The sequence below is a fragment of the Ailuropoda melanoleuca genome, chromosome 12 (assembly GCF_002007445.2).
Source record: "Ailuropoda melanoleuca isolate Jingjing chromosome 12, ASM200744v2, whole genome shotgun sequence".
Taxonomy (NCBI): domain Eukaryota; kingdom Metazoa; phylum Chordata; class Mammalia; order Carnivora; family Ursidae; genus Ailuropoda; species Ailuropoda melanoleuca.
The window spans coordinates 6,451,582-6,471,938 of record NC_048229.1 but is presented as its reverse complement, the minus strand read 5'-3'; the positions used below and the strand labels follow the sequence as shown (position 1 = coordinate 6,471,938).

Sequence of the window (20,357 nt, the reverse complement as noted above, 5' to 3'; positions counted from 1 at the left end):
TCCAAGTGTGTAATTATATATTCAAATAATGATAATTTTGCCTCATTTTTTCCCCTTACCTCATCTCATTGACTGATACTTACAGAACAGTATATATATCTATAGATATATATACACACACACATATGTATATGCATATACACATATATAAAAGATTTTATTTTGTTTATTTTAGAGAGAGGGAGGGAGAGGGACTCCCCCCTGAGTGCAGAGCCCGGCTCAGGGCTCAATCCTAGGACCCCGAGATCATGACCTGAGCTGAAATTGAGAGTTGGACACTTAACCAACTGAACCACCCAGGCAACCCTCATTCATTTTAAAAACTTAAAATAATAGGAGCACCTGGGTGGCTCAGTTGGTTAAGTATCTAATTTCGGTTCAGGTCGTGATCTTGGAGTCCTGGGATCGAGCCCTCATAGGGCTCCCTGCTCAGCGGGGAGCCTGCTTGTCCTTCTCCCTCTGCCTCTTCCCCAGCTCTTGCTATCACTTGCGCGCGCTCTCTCTCTCTCTCTCAAATAAATAAAATCTTTTTAAAAAATCTTGAAATAATTGCTTGTATATGCAGTGATTATCTCAGGAAGGACCTATAAGAAGAGATGTGACTTTCAGGGGGGATAACAGGAGCTCTACAAGTCTGGGATAAGAAGGAAACTACTTTTTACTATATAATCTTTGGATCCTTTTTTTTAACTTTAAGGGGAAGAAAACCCCAAACAAACCACTGGTTAAAATGTCTAATGGTATCCACTTGTAACATTATGACCTTAAATTTTTTTTTTAACTACTAACTTTTTTCCTCTCTGACTTTGCAGTGGTAGTTCTTGGATTGAATTTCTGAATAATGAAGATGACCTTAAGGATATCTTTTTACAGCTAAGAGAAGGAAACCTTGTTTGTGCACAGTACCTTTGGCTTCGACATCGGGTAATCCGTTTTGCATTTTGTTGTTAATGGCTTTATAGCTCCTGGGGTAGGTGATTGAATCTGTTGTCTTCACATGGATGAAGGGTGTCAGGTGTGAGTGGGAAATGGAATGTTTGATAAAATTATCCTGATGATATTAAATTAGAAGTGAAGCTGACTTAGAAAAGTGTTTCATCTCATTCAGAGTCTAATTAACTCCTAAACTTAGCTCAAAACGCAACATTTTGGGGCACCTGGCTGACTCAGTCAGTGGGGCATGTGACTCTTTTTTTTTTTTTTTTTTAAGTTTTTTTTTTTTTTTTTGANTTTGACAGAGATAGAGACAGCTAGCGAGAGAGGGAACACGCAGGGGGAGTGGGAGAGGAAGAAGCAGGCTCATAGCAGAGGAGCCTGATGTGGGGCTCGAACCCATAACGCCGGGACCACACCCTGAGCTGAAGGCGGACGCTTAACCGCTGTGCCACCCAGGCGCCCCGAGCATGTGACTCTTGATCTCGGGGTTGTGGGTTCGAGCCCCACATCGGGCACAGAGATTACTTAAAAATAAAATCTTTTAAAAAAAAAAAGCAACGTGTTACTGAATGATTTATTGATGGACTTTCCTAAGTAGTGTTGGTGGAGAGGTTCTAAGTATTGCAGCTCAGACTGTGTAAAGGATTGTGTATTAGCGCTTCTGCTCTGATTCCTTAAATGTTGGCAGGTATCGTTAGGTTCAGAAAGTGATATCTTGGTGTGATGTCATTCACGGACACATCACTTGTTAGGATTTGTACTATCACCTCCTTAAGTTTTTCTTCCTCTGCCAGTTCCACTGCCACCTAATCTATTAGTTGGTACTTGTTGCCATGAAAGTTCATGGAATTTGTGGCTGCCAGCGACTCATCGGTATAGAGTAAATCACCATTAGTGCTCATAATTATGTTAGTAAAGTATTTCTTGAAATGACTTCCTAACAAGTCTTTCCCTTTTGGGAGGCTGTCATTTTAAATCTGCCCGATACATCTTAATTTCTCACTCTGTATAATTTAGGCAAATTTTGAAAGCAGATTTGATGTGAAAATGCTTGAGAACTTGCTCAACTCAATTTCTACACCAGTCTCTTTGCAAAAGCTTTGTCCGTGGCTTAAAAATGATGTGATCCCGTTTGTGAGAAGGGCCGTACCTGAAGGGCAGGTGAGTTGCCTTCAGTATTTCCACTCTGGATGATTCAAGTCTAGCCTTTGCCTTATGTCACTGAAGAGTGGCACCAATGTCAAGTAGTTCATTTAGTGTCTCTGTTGAAAGATTATCATGGGGGTTTTAAATTATTTCAGTGATTATCTGCTGAGTATTTTATTTTTAAATGTTATGTCTGTTTCAGAAAATTCTTGCAAAATGGTTGGAACAAGCGGCCAGGAACCTTGAATTAACCGATAAGGTAATACCAGTATAATTAGCACTGAAAAGACATTTCAAACACTCCCAGTGGCATACAACATTACTTTTAATGGTCTGTGTTATTCTTTAAAGGCAAACTGGCCAGAAAATGGACTTCAACTGGCCGAGGTATTTTTTACAGCAGAAAAACCCGATGAATTGGTCTTGGTGTCCTGTTGGCATTGGATTTCCTTGGTATGATATAGAAAATGAATTTTTAGTAATAAAGCATTTAATTTATGTTAAAGGATTTGTGTACATGTACTTAGAAATACATCCACTTCTTTAATTTTCTGTTTGTGTCCTCTTTTATTGTGTACTTTTAAAATTCACAAGAAGAAAAATGTGCTTTTTTTCTTCCTGATACTCCTATCACAACTTCAACCTATTTTAATGCTTTATTTTACTCTATTGAACCAACCAAACAGGAAACAGTATATAAATACACTCCTCAGTAGTAGAATTGGGATTTTCTGCATTGGTGGCAGTACACAGTCCTTTAAAGGAATGAAATTTAATAAGGCTTTAGGATTAGTTTTCAAGGACTTATTTAAACCAGCAAACCACCCAGTTCTGATTGCATTTCTTAGGCATTCCAATAGCCATTATGGCTTAAGTACTAGTGAATTATTTATTTATTTATTTATTATTTATTTATTTATTTTTATTTATTGGACAGAGATAGAGACAGCCAGCGAGAGAGGGAACACAAGCAGGGGTAGTGGGAGAGGAAGAAGCAGGCTCATAGCAGAGGAGCCTGATGTGGGGCTCGATCCCGGAACGCCAGGATCACGCCCTGAGCTGAAGGCAGACGCTTAACCGCTGTGCCACCCAGGCGCCCCATGAATTTTTTAAAAGATCAAATTTAAAAAAAAATGCTGGGACTTCTTTGACTGAAAAAAAAAAGCAGTGGTAGAAAGATTACTAAGCTCAGGAATACTGACGTTATATTTGATGTTAATTTGAGGTTCATGAACTGAATTTATTATTTGGCTTCTAAATTTCTAAAGTTAATTTCTTTTTCTCTCTAGGTTTCTAAAAACTAGAAAGCATTCATTATATTGAAAAAAAAGAAAAGTACATTCTTGTATTTTAAAAAGTTTGTTGGAGTTCCATAAATTAGTTTATAAACTAATATGTGAGACATCCCGGTATGATCTCAACTCAGAAGTATTAAGGACTTAAGTACCAGAAGGTGGACCTTATATAAGATAATATACATTATGAAATTGCACCTATTCCTTAAATTTCTAGAGCCTAAAAATAAATAATAAATTTCCTCTCACTTTCTGATATAGCAGATTCTTGCCAATAATTGTACTTACCAGTTTTACACTGTTAAAAATTAAACAGGATTTTTTTGGTATATGTTTCAAGCAGTGTATTGATGTATATAATCAATATATATTATATAATGTATATTGATCATTATAATACATTTTTCTTTTTTTTTTTATGATTTTATTTGAGAGAGAGAGAGAAAAAGATCACAAGCAGGGGGAGGTGCAGAGGGAGAGGTTGAAGCAGACTCTCCCCTGAGCAGGGAGCCTGATGCAGGGCTGGATCCCAGGACTGTGGCATCGTGACCTGAGCCAAGAGCAGACACTTAACCGACTGAGCGACCCAGGCACCCCTATAATATATTTTTCCACAGAAGAGCTTTTTCCACTTGCTATGAAACACTACTCTGTCTTGGGGCACCTGGGTGACTCAGTAAGTTAAGTGTCTGCCTTTGGCTCAGGTCATGATCCCAGGGTCCTGGGATCAAGCCCCATGTCGGGCTCCTTGCTCGGCCGGAAACCTGCTTCTCCCTCTCACTCTGCCTGCTGCTCTCCCTGCTTGTGCTCTCTCTCTGTCAAATAAATAAGATCTTTAAAAAAAAACCAACAAAACACTACTCTGTCTTTTCCCTGTTAATTGTGTTTATCAATATTGAAAATTCTGTTTCTTGTAAAAAAAGTTTAAGAAATGTTACAGCTTTATATCTGATCTTTATATCTTGATCTATATAGATGGGGCATTGAGGGCCATCTAAATGATTTTTTTTTTTAAGATTTTATTTATTCATTTGACAGGGTGAGACAGCCAGCGAGAGAGGGAACACAAGCAGGGGGAGTGAGAGAGGAAGAAGCAGGCTCCTAGTGCAGGAGCCTGATGTGGGACTCGATCCCAGAACGCTGGGATCATGCCCTGAGCTGAAGGCAGACGCTTAACGACAGCACCACCCAGGCGCCCCTAAATAGATGTTTTTGTATCTAAGTATAAAATATTACACTAACGTTCAGGGGCACCTGGCTAACTCAGTTGGTAGAGAGTGAGACTCTTTTTTTTTTTTTTTAAAGATTTTATTTATTTATTTGACAGAGAGACAGCCAGTGAGAGGGGGAACACAAGCAGGGGGAGTGGGGGAGGAAGAAGCATGCTCCCAGCAGAGGAGCCTGATGTGGGGTTTGATCCCAGAACGCAGGGATCATGCCCTGAGCCGAAGGCAGACACTTAATGACTGAGCCACCCAGGCGCCCCAGAGAGTGAGACTCTTGTTCTCACGGTGTAGGTACAAGCCCCACATTAAGTGTAGAGATTAATTAAAAAATAAAATCTTAGGGGAGCCTGGGTGGCTCAGTCGTTTGAATGTCCAACTCTTGATTTTGGCTTAGGTTCTGATCTCAAGGTCGTGAGATTGAGCCCTGCATCAGGCTCCACACCAGGTGTGTGGAGATTTATGTATTTATTTTAGAGACCACAAGCAGGGGGAGAAGGAGAGAATCCTTAGACTACCTGCTGAATGCAGAGCCCAACTTGGGGCTAGACCCCAGGACCCTGAGATCATGACCTGAGCTGAAATCAAGAGTCAGATGCTTAACTGACTAAGCCATCCAGGTGCCCCTAACATTGAAGTTTTTCTGGGTTTTTTTTTGTTTTTTGTTTTGTTTTTCGAGAAAAAATTGCTTTTAGATTTCTTTCTTTTTTTTTTTTTTTAAGATTTTATTTATTTATTCGACAGAGATAGAGACAGCCAGCGAGAGAGGAAACACAAGCAGGGGGAGTGGGAGAGGAAGAAGCAGGCTCATAGTGGAGGTGCCTGATGTGGGGCTCGATCCCAGAACGCCGGGATCACGCCCTGAGCCGAAGGCAGACGCTTAACAACCGAGCCACCCAGGCACCCCTGCTTTTAGATTTCTGATGGACTCTGATCTGTTAATTTGTACTAGTTAATGAATTAAAATTCTATAAAATTTAAAGGCATTAGGTGCAGATTTCCTCTTATGTACACAATCATGGTCATTTTTTATTTTATCTGAAATAATTCTGATTTTTTTTGTATATTTCCCCTTTCACACTTTTGTTTTAGAAGGATTATCAAAACACAGAGGAAGTATGTCAGCTAAGGACTTTGGTAAATAACTTGAAGGAGTTGATCACATTGCATAGGAAATACAACTGCAAATTGGCCCTCTCTGATTTCGAGAAGGTAAAAGTCTAGATTTAGCCGAAGTGTTACTATTTTTTAATCACAGCCTCTATGACTAGAACATGGATCTATGTCACCTTTCTCTTGGCATCCAGGAGAATACAACCACCATTGTATTCCGCATGTTTGATAAAGTGTTAGCCCCAGAGCTGATTCCTTCTGTCTTAGAGAAGTTTATAAGAGTTTACATGCGGGAACATGGCTTACAAGAGGAGGAACTTCTCCTGCTCTACATAGAGGTAACTTTAGATCTAGTCTTTTTCCCTTGCATCTGTGTGTGTCATTGTTTAAACATTTAACCCTATAAGGAATGTCATGCTTTACCATTGGGATTTATGCAGCATATTGTATTGGTTAATGTGGCATAACTTTTACTGATTGGTAACATTAGGCAGAATGGGATAATACTAGGACTTTCTCCAAATGGTTGTTATGAAATAATAGGAGCATGAGCTCAATAGATGTGAGCAGTTTTTTGTACACATTAATAAGCTGCAATCATCTCATTTGTAGATTCTTCAAGAATATTTCCTTCTTAAGTTTTCTGTACCATATAAAGCTAAAGACCAAGGCTTTGGAACTTTGTGTTTTTTGAGCATTGTTTAACATTCGTGGCTAAGTAGTTGTTGTTGTTGTTTTTCACATCTGTAAAAAAGCTATTTTTCTATATATGTGTTTTACCTTTTTTTTTTAGTGAGGGTTTTGAATTAAAAAAATATATATGTTTATCCCCTTTTAGGATTTATTGAAGAGATGTAGCTCAAAGTCCACATCACTCTTTGAAACTGCATGGGAAGCAAAAGCCATGGCGGTAATAGGATGTTTATCGGACACAGATGTAAGTAAATAGTAACCATAGAGATTTTCCTTTTGAGCATTACATCTTTTCTTAAAACTTGTTCTCTGATCACAAAGGCAATGCATATTTGTTAAGGAGAATTTTTGAAGTTTGGAAAAAGAATAATAATAAAAAAAAAACACCCATAATTCCATTTCCTTTAATTATAGAAAATAAGAAGTAAAAATTTTCTTATTCCCATCCCTAGAAGAACTACCATGGATGATTGGGTGCCTATATTTCCGGGCTTTTCTATGATTATACAAATATGGACACATTTTTTTAATCTGTTATAACACACTTTTATTGTGACTTCCCACTGTTACTGGTCACCATTATAAAGTATTAATAATATTATGAAAAATAGTTTTAAACACAGAGACTAGAGACTGTAGAAAGGAATAGAACTATACGACTTCACTTTCAGCAGAGAAAATATTTTTCTGAGTTTTTCTAAATAATGAAATTTCATGTGTGAGAATCAGAAGCAGCGTATACTTTTGCAGTCGGAGGTGATATTCTCAGAGTACGACACAGTAGATGTAAGGCCTCTGCTGCTGTAGATTTGGTAGTGTCGTTAATTTACATGAAACATAGTCCAGGGGGTCTTCATGGTCAGTGTATGTGTATCTTTGTAGCTCATATTCGATGCTGTGCTTAAGATAATGTACGCGGCGGTGGTTCCCTGGAGCGCAGCTGTGGAGCAGCTGGTGAAACAGCACTTAGAAATGGACCATCCCAAGTAAGATGACAGTCTCCCAGATAGTGGTGTTGGTGTTGGATAAGCCTCCTCTTTTCACTTGACATTCATTTATGCTTTATGCCCTTTACTATGTCCCTTAGTATTTCATTAAAAAAAAAAAAAGTCCATGTTAATATCAACAAATTTCTTGGGTTCCTGGGTAGCTCAGTCATTTGAGCATCTGACTACTGATTTCAGGTCAGGTCATGATCTCAGGGTCCTGGGATCGAGCCCCGTGTCGGGCCCTGAGCTCAGCACAGAGTCTGTGTGTCCCTCTCCCTCTGCTCCTCTCCCCTCCCCATGTGCTCACTTGCTCGCTCTCTCTCTCTCTCAAAGAAATGAATAAATAAAATCTTTTTAAAAATCATTTTAAAAATATCAATAAATTTCCTTTTAGAGTCAAGTTATTGCAGGAAAGTTACAAACTAATGGAGATGAAAAAACTTTTACGAGGCTATGGAGTAAGGGAGGTGAACCTCTTAAACAAAGAAATTATGGTAAGTGCAGTAGCTGAAGGGTCTTGAACCCTGCTGTTCTATTCTGAGGGCAGCTTGGGAAATGTAATGAGGACTTTATACTCTCAAAGGCTAACAAAGCTAGGTTCTCCACTACTATCGTTTTGTTAGATAGAGTGTGAATAGGGTGTTCAGGGGTGCCTGGCTGGCTCAGTAGGTGGAGAGTGTGACTCTTGATTTCGGATCATGAGTTCAAGCCCTACACTGGGTGCAGAGATTACTTAAATAAATAAAACTTTAAAAAATAATAGAATCATTAAAAAATGGGTATTCACTTGTTTATTAGGATAGTAAAGATAACAAGTACATTAAGAAGCTAAAGGAGTATATCAAATCATCACGTTGTATACCTTAAATATATGCAGTGTTTGTCACTTATATATCCCAATAAACCTGGGGGGGGAGAAGGTACTCAGGACTATCATAAAATTCAGAATATAAATCATGTTTTAATTTTTCACACAGCTTAGTTTTTTTGCTGCTAGATTTTAATTTGATGAGTACTTTGCCTTTATGAACAAAGGATTTCTGGGTTCTCTGAGATTTCATAATGAAGAAATGTGTATACTGTCTCTGTTTCAGAGGGTGGTCAGATACATTCTCAAGCAAGATGTCCCATCTTCTTTAGAAGATGCTTTGAAGGTGGCTCAAGCATATATGTTGCCCGACGATGAAATTTACAGTCTAAGGATTATTGACCTGATTGATAGAGACCAGGTATGAAAGTTCTATATTGTCCGTTCTTAGGTTTCTTTGTTAAGTGAATCTATGAAAGCTCAAGTCAATCAAATTATACGAATAGATTAACACAAAAGAAAGTTATACCAAGGGGCACCTGGGTGGCTCAGTCAGTTAAGAGTTGCCTTCAGCTCAGGTCATGATCCCAGGGTCTTGGGATCGAGTCCCCCATCGGGCTCCCTGCTCAGTGAGGAGTCTGCTTCTTCCTCTCCCTCTCCCACTGCTTACCCTCTCACTCACTGTCTCTCAAATAAATAAATAAAATCTTAAAAAAAAAAAAAGAAAAAGGAAGTTATACCAAGATGAAAATATTGGATGTTAGATTGGCCACGTTCTTCATATCTGTAGGTTCTTTGAAAGTATTTTGTGACTAGCTGTTGAGCTTTCATACTCTTTGGTGTTTATGAAACAGACTCATGTTTTATATACACTGTAGGACCCTTTGAATCCAGAATAGGATGTGCATTTTCTTTTTGTATTTTAAATGTCTTCATTTTGATATAATTCCATAACCATGAGCATACTTAAGAATTACAAAATACAAAGGATTGTATTTGAATTTAATTTTTTTTTTGTCTGCTGTCATCAAAACCAGAGTTATTGGTTTTTTTAAAACATCAAACCATATTCTATTTTTTAAATGCTGTCTTTTCACATTTAAATGGAAAAAAGCAAGAGGTACGTATAAACTGTCCTTTACAAGTACCAGCTGTTTTTTCTTCCTTTCAAACACTGTTTATAGGGTGAAGACTGTGTCCTTCTGTTGAGGTCTTTGCCTCCTGCTGAAGCTGAGAAAACTGCGGAACGGGTAATCATATGGGCACGGTTGGCATTACAGGAAGAACCAGATGATTCTAAAGAGGTGAGATTTTCACTGAAATATAGATAAATCCAATATTTATGGATAGTAATCAACAGGATGGAAAAGATAGATAAGCAGATAGGAATATCTTCTCTTCTCACTGCTAGAATGTCCTAATGTAAAAATCCCTGTGTAAATTTACTACATAGAAAAGAACCACATATGGCTGCCTTGGAGCAATGGCTTGAGCCCCCACTGAATAATCTAGGATCTACAAACCAGAAGGATTAATTGAAATAGTTGTTGTACACAAAGAGTTTTCCGTAAAGCTTTGCAATATAAACAGTGTTTCGTGTTGTATGGGATATAGTCATTACTATCCAATAATAATGTCAGCCACACGCAGTCGATCAGGCATCCAGCTCTTAGTTTTGGTCCAGGTCATGATATCATGGATTCTGAGATCAAGCCCCATGTCAGGCTCCTAGCTCAGTGGGGAGTCTGCTTGAAGCTTCTCTTCCTCTGCCCCACCCCCCACTCACTTGCGTGCTCTCTCTAAAATAAATAAATAAATCTTAAAAAAAAAAATCATGATAATCTAAGTAATCTTAGAACATTGACATGGAACAGTTTCAGGAGCGCCTGTTCTCTTCTTTAGAAAGGTGAGGAACCAAATACCTACTTTATCCAGGATAATTGAGGTTTTTTTTTATCCTTCAGAGATAGATATCCCCCAACCTGTCTCAGCAGTCCATCTCAGTAATTTTTTACCTTTAGGGAAGTGAGTTTGGTTTTTTGGGTATCTAATACTTATGCTCTTATTCTGCTGGAGGCTTTAGGTTAAATACTTTAAATGAATTGTCCACTTCTTTGCAACAAAGTTGTGAGATAGTTCCTATTGTCAACTCCTTACAGATTAAGTGCAGAAACTAACATTTTGCGATAAGTGACTTTCGCAAGGTTATTAGAAAGTAGCACAACCCCAACTTAAACTCTGCCTGATACCGGAGTCTGCGTTCTTAACCACCAGCCCAGACTGTACCCCATAGTGGAAACGTTTGAGTACTTTGTGTGTTTCATGTACACCCTGTCTTTAATTAAAGCTTTTCCTTCTTTGATTTTCCTTGTCTTTTTGATTGTTTGTTTTAACCTTGTCAGTATTCAAGATGATGATTATTTCTTAGACTTTCATTCTCTGAGCTTAAACAACTTTTGTTCTTTTTAACTTTTCCAGAGAATTTTGCCAAATGTTTTGTCAAATAATAAATAAAAAAGTGAACCCAACTGACTGTTAATTATAGTGTAGCCAAAAGATGATTTGAGGGATTTGCATATTCTTGGTATTTCTAAATCACATATCCAAGCGGTCATACCGATGTTTTTCATGTTTACATTCTGTGTGATTCAATTATGATCCATTTCTCAGCTACCTGACTCCCTCTAACACAGGCCTCCTATTTTTTCAGCCATTTTTACTGTTATTTCTGATTTTGTGCCTTTTACGTATTTGTCTGTATGTGTACTAGTAAAGTAGCGAATAAAGGAAGTAGATTTCATTTTCTATTTTTCTTTTTAGGACAAGGCCTGGAGAATGTCCGTAGCAAAGACATCCGTAGACATTCTTAAAATACTATGCGACATCCAGAAAGGTAGAGTGTATCTCTGTGCCCTCATCCTGGTTTTGTTCTGAAGCTTACCCTTTTCAAAAAGGAGCGTCAGTGACAGGCCTCATGCTGGTTTTTCTGGCTTTCATTGTCTTCATTGATCCCACCCATTTTTCCTCATGAAAAGTCTTCCTTGGTTTATTCTTTTGATTGTTCATATAAAAACTAGCGTAAAATCAGCTTATCAACGTACATGCTTCAGTCAGCTTTTAAGGTTAGACTGGATTTCTTCGGTGCCTTGTACTTACTGCTCATATTTCTGTTATCATTTTGTCACGATCAGGCAAAATCCTATTTAAAATTGATCTTAAGTGAAACATTAGCAAAGAAATGCTCTTGGAGGAAAAAGCTACAATTTATTTCAGAAAAAATGTCATTTCTCTTATTACCCATAAATTTCTCTTTTCTACCTTCAGAAAGGATAATTAGATTTCTTTTTGTACTTAAATTCTCTTACCTCAGCTTCTGAAAAAACTTGAGATAAGAAAACCATAGCCAATTCAAATTTTAGCTTTTTAAAAATTCTGATAATGGAAATTCGGATGTGTGTTGTAACTTTTAAAAATTTATTTACAGACAATCTACAGAAGAAGGATGAATGTGAAGAAATCTTGAAACTATTTAAAGTTGTTGCCAGCTTACAGGTAAAGATGTTGGTATATTGAACGTTATTACTTTACTAATTACCAGTCAGTGAATTTGATGTAAATGATTAATCTGTCCTTAAAGTTTTCAGTACTAGCCTTTGGGAATTTTAAATACAACATAATGGTTTTCCTTTTCTCTGTCTCTGTCATTTAAAAAACAACCTTATGGGAGAGGCGCCTGGGTGGCACAGCGGTTAAGCGTCCGCCTTGGGCTCAGGGCGTGATCCCAGCGTTATGGGATCGAGCCCCACGTCAGGCTCTTCTGCTATGAGCCTGCTTTTCCTCTCCCACTCCCCCTGCTTGTATTCCCTCTCTCACTGGCTGTCTGTATCTCTTTCGAATAAATAAATAAAATCTTTAAAACAAAACAAAACAAAACCTTATGGGAATATAATTCATAATCCAGACTATTCATCCACTTAACATGTATAATACGGGGCACTTGGGTGACTCAGTTGGTTAAGTGTCTGCCTTTGGCTTGGGTCATAATCTTGGAGCCCTGGGATTGAGTCCTGCATCGGGCTCCCTGCTCAGTGGGGAGATTTCTCCCTCTCCCCCTGCCCCTCTCCCAGCTTGTGCTCTCACTCTGCTCTCTCTCTCTCAAATAAATAAATAAAATCTTAAAAAAAAAAACCAAACCAAAACCTCCATGAAAAAGATAAATAAAGCATATAATTCAATGGCTTAGGTATATAATTAAGTTTTCGTAATTGTAACAATGTGAAATTTGCCATTTTAACCATTTTTCAATATATAGTTCAGTGACATTAATTACATTCACATATTATGTGACCTTCAACACTATCTGCTTTTTATCACCTCCCGCAGAAACTCTGCTTTTTATGCATTTTTTCCATTTTTACCCATTAAGCAGTAACTCCCTGCTCCCCTGCTCCAGCCCCTGGTAATCTCCGATCTACTTTCTGTCTCTGAATTTGCCTATTGTATGTATTTCCTATATAAGTGAAAGCATGCAATATTTATCCTTTAGTGTCTGGCCTCTCTCAGGATGCATGATGTTTTCAAGGTTCATCCAAAGCATAGCAGGTTTCAGTGCTTTGTTCCTTTTTATGGCTCAGTCATGTTTCACTGTATGGATGGACTACATTTTGTTTATTCCTCTGTTGATGGACCCTTGGGTTGTTTCTACTTTTTGGCTATTGTCAGTAGTGCTGCAGTGAGCATGGTGAGCTGGTCACCTGAACTGCTATTCAAACCGCACCTGTCTGACCCCAGTACCCTTGCTTATTCTATTTGGCACTGTCTCAGCAGCAGTAAACGGTTAAAATAAGATTACTGAAAATAAAAAATATATATATATATCCTTTAAAAATCATGAAATATATTGACTCTACACAGAAGCTGCATTCCTTTGGGAAAAGATGCACATTGGAGAAAGAGAAACTGGGCCCCTGGGTGGTTCAGGTTGGTTGGGCAACTGCCTTCAGCTCAACTAATGATCCTGGCATCCTGGGATTGAGTCCCACATCGGGCTCCTCCTGCTCCTTGGGGGCACCTGCTTCTCCCTTTCCCTCTGCTTAGTACTCCCCCTACTTGTGCTCTCTCTCTCTCAGTCAAATAAATAAAATCTTTTTTATTTATTTATTTATTTATTTTTAAAGATTTTATTTATTTATTCGACAGAGTAGAGACAGCCAGCGAGAGAGGGAACACAAGCAGGGGGAGTGGGAGAGGAAGAAGCAGGCTCATAGCGGAGGAGCCTGATGTGGGGCTCGATCCCATAACACCGGGATCACGCCCTGAGCCGAAGGCAGACGCTCAACCGCTGTGCCACCCAGGCGCCCCAAATAAAATCTTTTTAAAAAAAAAAAGAAAAAGAGAGAAACCTCTTGGTTTAATCACTTCTGTGTTTATCTTTGACTAGATTATACATGGATGATACATAATTCAAAAAGTTTTAAAAAATGGTTAACGTGGTAAGTTTTATGTTGTGTATATTTTACCACAATAAAGTAAACTTATTAAAATTCTGTACTGCATGTTGTAAACAATAAGGAATTAATTCTTTGATGAAAAAAAATAAAAGAATATATAGTGAAAAACAAGTCTTCCTTCTATCCTGACACTCCCAGCTATCCAGTTTCCCACATTAGGTGACACCACTGTCACCAGTTTCTTGTGTATTTTTCCAGAGATAGTCTAAGGTTATATAAGCATAAACATTTCTGTGGTTCCTAGTAGAGCAGGAACTGCGACATGTAATGAATCCTATCTGTAGTAAATATAGGAAATACTGTATTTCTTTCTTTTTTTTTTTTTCAAGATTTTATTTATTTATTTGAGAGAGAGAGAAAGAGAGAGAGCATGAGGTGGGGAAGGTCAGAGGGAGAAACAGACTCCCTTCTGAGCTGGGAGCCCCATGCAGGACTCGATCCTGGAACTCCAGGATCATGACCTGAGCCGAAGGCAGTCGCTTAACCAACTGAGCCACCCAGGCACCCCGTATTTATTTCTATAAATAAGTATTTCTACATGTTGCATCCCCTTTGGGAAAGATCACTAATATTTTGGGGGAAACATCAGTTTGAAAATTTTACATTTTATAAATACCAACTGCACCATAGATTAAGTTATGCAATGATCAAAAATAATATTTGTGCTGGGGCGCCTGGGTGACTCAGTTGGTTAAGCAACCGACTCTTGATTTTGGCTCAGGTCATCATCTCAGGGTCATGGGATTGAGCCCTAAGTCAGGCTCCACGCCCAGCCGAGTCTGCTTCTCTCCTGCTGCTGCTCCTCTGCCTCACACGTGCTCTCTCACTCTCTCAAATAAATCTTTAAAAAATAGTAATAATAATTGTGGAATCTACGTAGTGATGAAGAAAGGGGAAATGCCACAGTGTTAACTAGAGAAGGTAATATATGACATTATCTATGCAGCCACAAAATGCTGGTGAAAGACACTCAGAAGAAATACCAAGCAAATGGTCACTGCTTATTAGGCTAACCAGTTCTCAACTCAGGTGTGTTTGTGCCCAGGGGACACTGTCTGAAGATATTTTTGATTGTCACAAGTAGTGCAAGGAAGGTGCTGGTGGCATCCAGTGGCTAGCAGCCAGGGACGCTGCTACAATGCACAGACAGCCCCCACAACAGAGAATGATCTGGCAAGATTGAGAAACCTTGCTCTAAAGTGTGGCATCAAAACAGAAGGTCTAGGGGTGCCTGGGTGGTTCATTTGGAAGAGCATGGGACTCTTGATTCCAGGGTGGTGAGTTTGAGCCCCATGTGAGGTGTAGAAATTAAGAAAAGAAGAAGTTCTGACTCACTGTCGCTACTTCTTGGTATCCTTCCATAGGCCTCAGTGGGATTTTTTTTATTGGGTCAGAAAAGTAAATTCTAGGTCTGGAATTAGTGGCCAACCAGGAGTTATTACAGAAAAGAGCAAAGCTGGGTTCTTTGAGCCACCAGGGTGGAATCACCAAAATCTAATACTTAATCTGTCCCTCCTGCTCTTCAGGGCTCCCCCACAACAGAGAATGATCTGACACTGAGAAATGGTGGTGTCAGTAGCACTGACACTGAGAAAATCCTGGGTTAAAATGGCTTTTCCTATTTTCCAAACTTTTTATAATATCATGACTTTCATAACTTGAAATATAAAGTCTTAAATTCTTAATTTACAAGGGAGTAGTCTTTGAGGGAGAAATAAGGAGAGGTTTGAGCCTTGCCAGTGGTTTTTAACAACAGACAAAGTAAACAGATGTGGCCTGCTTGCCTTGCTAGGAGAACTTCGAGGTCTTCCTGTCCTTTGGAGATTACAGCAACAGTGCCCTGGTCGCAGAGCTCCGGGAACAGTACATCAAAGCTCATGAAGTCACACAGACCAAACACAAATCCCGGGGCACCGCAGAGCCTGCAGCTACTGAGGACAAGAGCCTCAGCACTGAGTCCAAGTTGCACAGACAGGCGCTGGCGCTGCAGGTGTCTGCACAAGAGCGGGAGGCCGAGCTGACCTTGAGAGCCTTAAACCACGGGAATCTAGAAGCAGCGCTGAGAAGGTGCAGGTGAGTCCCAGCCTGCGCAAGCACGGCTTGTCTGAAAGGAACACTTGCTTCCTTGACTTCTTTCGTGATAGGGTCAGGCCAATGACATTTTCTTTTCCTGGAAGTCATTCTTGGTTTCTCACTCTCAGAGCCTAGTTTGGACCTCTGGGTCAGAAAGTGGTAGCATCGGGGCGCCTGGGTGACTCAGTCAAATAAGCATCCGACTCTTGATTTTGGCTCAGGTTGTGATCTCAGGGTCATGAGATCGAGCCCTGTGTCAGGTTCCATCTTGGGTATGGAGTCTGCTTGAGATTCTCTCTCTGCCCCTCCCTCCCCCCTCATTCTCCTCTCTCTAAAAAAAAAAAAAAAAAAAAAAAAAAAAAAAAAAAAAAAGTGATAGCATAGAAGGCAAGTAACTAACGCAAGGTCATTGGGTAACCTAACTGTTGAATTTACGTTGCCTTTGCACTCCAACAGTTAATGGTGTCCCAAATAAGTTTGAAGATGAAACAGATACCATAAATACATCTTAAAGACATTTTAAATGGTGGTGGTGGTCGTGTATTAATCCAAGAAAGGCAAATGTATTTGCTTTCGCTCTGCATGCTCTAACTTCCGACACATCCTTTCTTGCAGAGACTTATTTAAGTATCACTGCAATGCAGACACTGGTAAATTGCTGTTTCTGACATGTCAGAAGCTTTGTCACATGTTGGCTAACGACGTTCCGATGGCAACACCTGTCGGCCTCCATCTTCCTTCTGAAATACATGCTCTCGCTTGCCAAGCTGCCACCATCTGCAGCCCAGGTGACAAGATTTATGATATAGATAGTTTTGTTTCATGCTGGTCTCCCACATGCTGTCTCTGTACAATTGGACATTGCTGTAAGGACAAAAGATCATTCTCTCCATTTTATAAAGAGCCAGTTATAATCAATCCTCTATGGGGATTACTGTTTGAAAATATCTACAGGTATTAACGATGTCGTTTCTGACTATTGATATTCACTTTGATGGGGTTGTGAAATTCCTTGCCTCTCCATCTATGATCTTCTTGGCTGAGCTTAAGAAAAGAGTTGAACTGCATTATTTAGGGTAGTCAGAGCTTTGTGGAAACTTTGTTCTCTATTGTGGCCTACTTTAGAATTTTGAATGGCAGTTACTAGAAGATTGTTTTCATTATTCCAAACACATGAAATATTAGTGTAATAATTGTTTTCCATTTTCTTTCAGATTTTTTACTAGATGCTTTAGAACTATGTAAATATACCTTAACGGCAGTAGAGCTTTCCAGACAGTGCCAAATGGATGACTGTGGAATTCTAATGAAAGTAATTGCTTTTGAATTTCTTTTCCTTAAACAAAACCCCTACCCATCCTTCATGTGCCACTTTTAAATCACTTGCGTACTTTACAAAAATACTGAATCTACCCTCTTATGTTTTCTTATCCGAGGCCGGAAAACTCAAGGGCATGAGACCTTACTTCCAGCCACATTTATGGGCTAACTTAAATTGCACTATCTTTCGAAAGTTGGGCCTCGAGCCAGGCATCTCTGGACATTGTCCTTCTCTTAGAGTAACAATTTAATTTAAAATGGCATTATTATGAGCCATAGACATGAAGAAAGAGACTACACGGTTGACTTTGACCCTCAAAACTGCGTTTGGCTCTGATACACCCACTCCTGGGTTCTGCCTGGTGAAGGTGGTAGTTGTGTTTGGAGCGTATTTACTTGTGTCATCTCCGTGTGATTTGGTATTCAGACTTCCTTCGGAACTCACAAAGATCCATATGAAGAGTGGTCTTACAGTGACTTCTTCAGTGAAGATGGGATAGTACTTGAGTCACAGATGGTGCTCCCGGTCATTTATGAACTGATTGCATCGCTTGTGCCTCTCGCTGGTAAATGTCACTTGGGTTATTGTTTTCCGTGTATTTCCACCTTATGCCAGTTTAAACTGTGGAGGTTTTGAACCAGAGCGCCGCACGGTAGCATGGTGAGTCTCGCAGGCATAATGCTGAGCAAAAGAAGCCAGACACAAATACTGTCTGATTTCATTTACATGAAGTGCAAGGACAGGCTGTAAGGAAGCCGTGCTGTTGGACCTCAAGGGAGTGGCTGGTTAGGTTACCCCTGGGGGTGGGTAATGACGGGGCAAGAGGGGGCTTCAGGTGCTGGTGAAGTTCTGTTTCTTGGTTTGGGTGCTGTTATATGGATGTATCTCCTTTATCAGGTTGTACAACTCATCTGTGTATTTTTCTGTATACACTTAAAATTGTTTTTAAAGTGGCTGTTTCCTTTAGGACATTATTTGATAATAGCACAATATTTAAGTATCTCTTGGAATATGAGCGAGTTGTTTTATTTAGTGTTATGTACTTTACTCTCTTTTGTAGAAAGCAAGAGACATCCCTTGGATTCTACGAGTTTACCATACTGCTCTATTAATGAAGGTATTTGACATCAGAAATGTACACTATTGTGTTATGATTTTATAAATACACCAATACAGAAATCCCTTGAAATCTCCAATATGAGTCTGACTTAATGTTCTTGATGTGGTTACTTAGTTATTACTGTTACAATGTTATTCTTCCAGATGGTCAGGAAAGTGTGTCATTTGGCTTATAAAAGTAACTTTTATGCATCTGTTCATAAATTTTGGTCTTCCTAATGGAGCAGTGGTTTTTTTGTTTCTTTTTTTTTTAGCTAATGACTTAAGCATCTCAAAACAGACAAGTTACAATCAAACTTAGTTATTTTCTGTCTTAAATCAAGCCCATGTTAATTCTCTCATTTACTCACTTTGAGAACCAATTCTATGACCATCATCTCCATTGAGGATGTACATGTTCCCTGGAAACAATTTTCAGTAATCTTTCTTTCTTTGAAAAAATCTAAATGGATTAAAATACTGTTACTGAAATAAAATACTTTTATCATTCCACAGGAGACAATCTTATTTTACCTATTATAAACTCCATCTCTGCCCTGCTTCAAAACCTTCAAGAATCTAGCCAGTGGGAGCTGGCCCTAAGATTTGTCGTTGGTTCATTTGGTACTTGTCTTCAGCATTCTGCATCAAGTTTCATGAATGCCAGTCTGAGTGGAAAGGTAGAGTTTCGAGAACAAATGCTTTCACTTTGGATGACTATAGATACAAAAGCCCAGCCAAACAAAAGAATTTGGAGTCCATATATTCTTGTTTGGCTCTGGAGCAAGGACTGATAATTTGTAAGATTTAAGAAACATTTGTTGAGCAGCTACTAAGATTTGGGTGTAGTTCAGGGTTCTTGCACACTTTTCATACTCAATCTTGACAACAACTCTGAGAGTCTCCATTTTGCAAATGAGGAAGCCAACTGAGGGAGGTGAAATCAGTCGCCTGAGGTTTTAGGTTGCCATAATATGTCTTCTTATTCCAAATCCAGTGACCCCATTAGGTCAAAACTCTATCTGCTATTTGTTTTATGGTGACCCAAATTATTATAATTATTACCTGACAGCATCATTGAAAACAGTCTAGAAGACAAAGTACCTGTTGACAACGTGCTTATGGGACTAGTCTCAGGGAGAACTATATTCACTTTTACTGTTGCATTGATATTTATTAAAGGCCAATTTTTTTAAAAATTAACTTTATTAAGTATAGCTTTCAAAATTGCACATTTTTAAGTGTATCAACCAATGTATTCACCATGTCACCAGCACCACAATCAAGATAGGGAGTGTTTGAAATGGTTCCTTTTGCCCCTTCCAGTCAATTCCACCCCCTGCCCCAGCCATAGTGGTCTGTCATCATAAGTTAAATGCCAACACATTTTGCATATAATGATGAATTTTCAGAGTCCCTTAATATTTGAGGAAAGTTTTCAGAACGATGCATAGATAGAAGGGGACCTAAAGATTCTCTTGTTCTTTTCTAAAAGTTGTTTGGAGAGACCACATTGGTTAAATCCAAGCATGTTGTTATGGAATTGAAAGAGAAAGCCGTTACATTTATCAGGGGAAATGCTACGACACTACTGCACAAAGTGAGTATCTGTTCTTGGGAAGCTCTCTGTTTTTTCTCTCTTTCTCTTCTGGTTGCTTCTGATTTCTCAGTGAGGACGAGTGAGCAGGGGGAGGGGATGTTGGGGGTTTGAAGAGAATTGAAGGAATTGTCACGCAGGGGAGAAGAAAGTAGGAGTTCCATGCCATATAGAACTTGTTAGAGTTGTTTCCTTAAATTTATAATAACGATAAAGGATGTTAAAACTAAGCAAACAGGGGCGCCTGGGTGGCGCAGTCGTTAAGCGTCTGCCTTCGGCTCAGGGCGTGATCCCGGCGTTATGGGATCGAGCCCCCACATCAGGCTCCTCCGCTATGAGCCTGCTTCTCTCTCCCACTCCCCCTGCTTGTGTTCCCTCTCTCGTTGGCTGTCTCTATCTCTGTCAAATAAATTTAAAAAATCTTAAAAAAAAAAAAAAAACACAACTAAGTAAACAAGTTGGAACTGAGTTACTCTAAATAACTTTTCATGAAACATTTATTCTTTTCTAGGGTCTATAATTAGATTTAGTAACAAGCCTTCAGAGACCAAATTC

General features: G+C 39.1%; 1 protein-coding gene across 2 annotated transcripts in view; it reads left to right on the top strand.

Annotated features, from left to right (window-relative positions):
- The window catches only part of KNTC1 (kinetochore associated 1), a 69,728-nt gene that overhangs the window by 25,601 nt on the left and 23,770 nt on the right, over nucleotides 1-20,357 (top strand). Inside the window, exons 21-40 of one of the 2 annotated variants that reach the window (XM_034638548.1) lie at nucleotides 813-924; nucleotides 1,954-2,097; nucleotides 2,285-2,341; nucleotides 2,434-2,535; nucleotides 5,696-5,812; nucleotides 5,908-6,051; nucleotides 6,552-6,650; nucleotides 7,289-7,392; nucleotides 7,790-7,889; nucleotides 8,490-8,624; nucleotides 9,388-9,507; nucleotides 11,024-11,096; nucleotides 11,688-11,755; nucleotides 15,506-15,786; nucleotides 16,402-16,574; nucleotides 17,001-17,098; nucleotides 17,534-17,672; nucleotides 18,168-18,224; nucleotides 18,722-18,885; nucleotides 19,701-19,805. In XM_034638548.1, coding sequence (XP_034494439.1) covers nucleotides 813-924; nucleotides 1,954-2,097; nucleotides 2,285-2,341; nucleotides 2,434-2,535; nucleotides 5,696-5,812; nucleotides 5,908-6,051; nucleotides 6,552-6,650; nucleotides 7,289-7,392; nucleotides 7,790-7,889; nucleotides 8,490-8,624; nucleotides 9,388-9,507; nucleotides 11,024-11,096; nucleotides 11,688-11,755; nucleotides 15,506-15,786; nucleotides 16,402-16,574; nucleotides 17,001-17,098; nucleotides 17,534-17,672; nucleotides 18,168-18,224; nucleotides 18,722-18,885; nucleotides 19,701-19,805 — 2,392 coding nt within the window. Of the gene's footprint in view, nucleotides 1-812; nucleotides 925-1,953; nucleotides 2,098-2,284; nucleotides 2,342-2,433; nucleotides 2,536-5,692; nucleotides 5,813-5,907; nucleotides 6,052-6,551; nucleotides 6,651-7,288; nucleotides 7,393-7,789; nucleotides 7,890-8,489; nucleotides 8,625-9,387; nucleotides 9,508-11,023; nucleotides 11,097-11,687; nucleotides 11,756-15,505; nucleotides 15,787-16,401; nucleotides 16,575-17,000; nucleotides 17,099-17,533; nucleotides 17,673-18,167; nucleotides 18,225-18,721; nucleotides 18,886-19,700; nucleotides 19,806-20,357 lie in introns of both variants that reach the window. The other variant, XM_019801157.2, reaches the window with a different exon arrangement.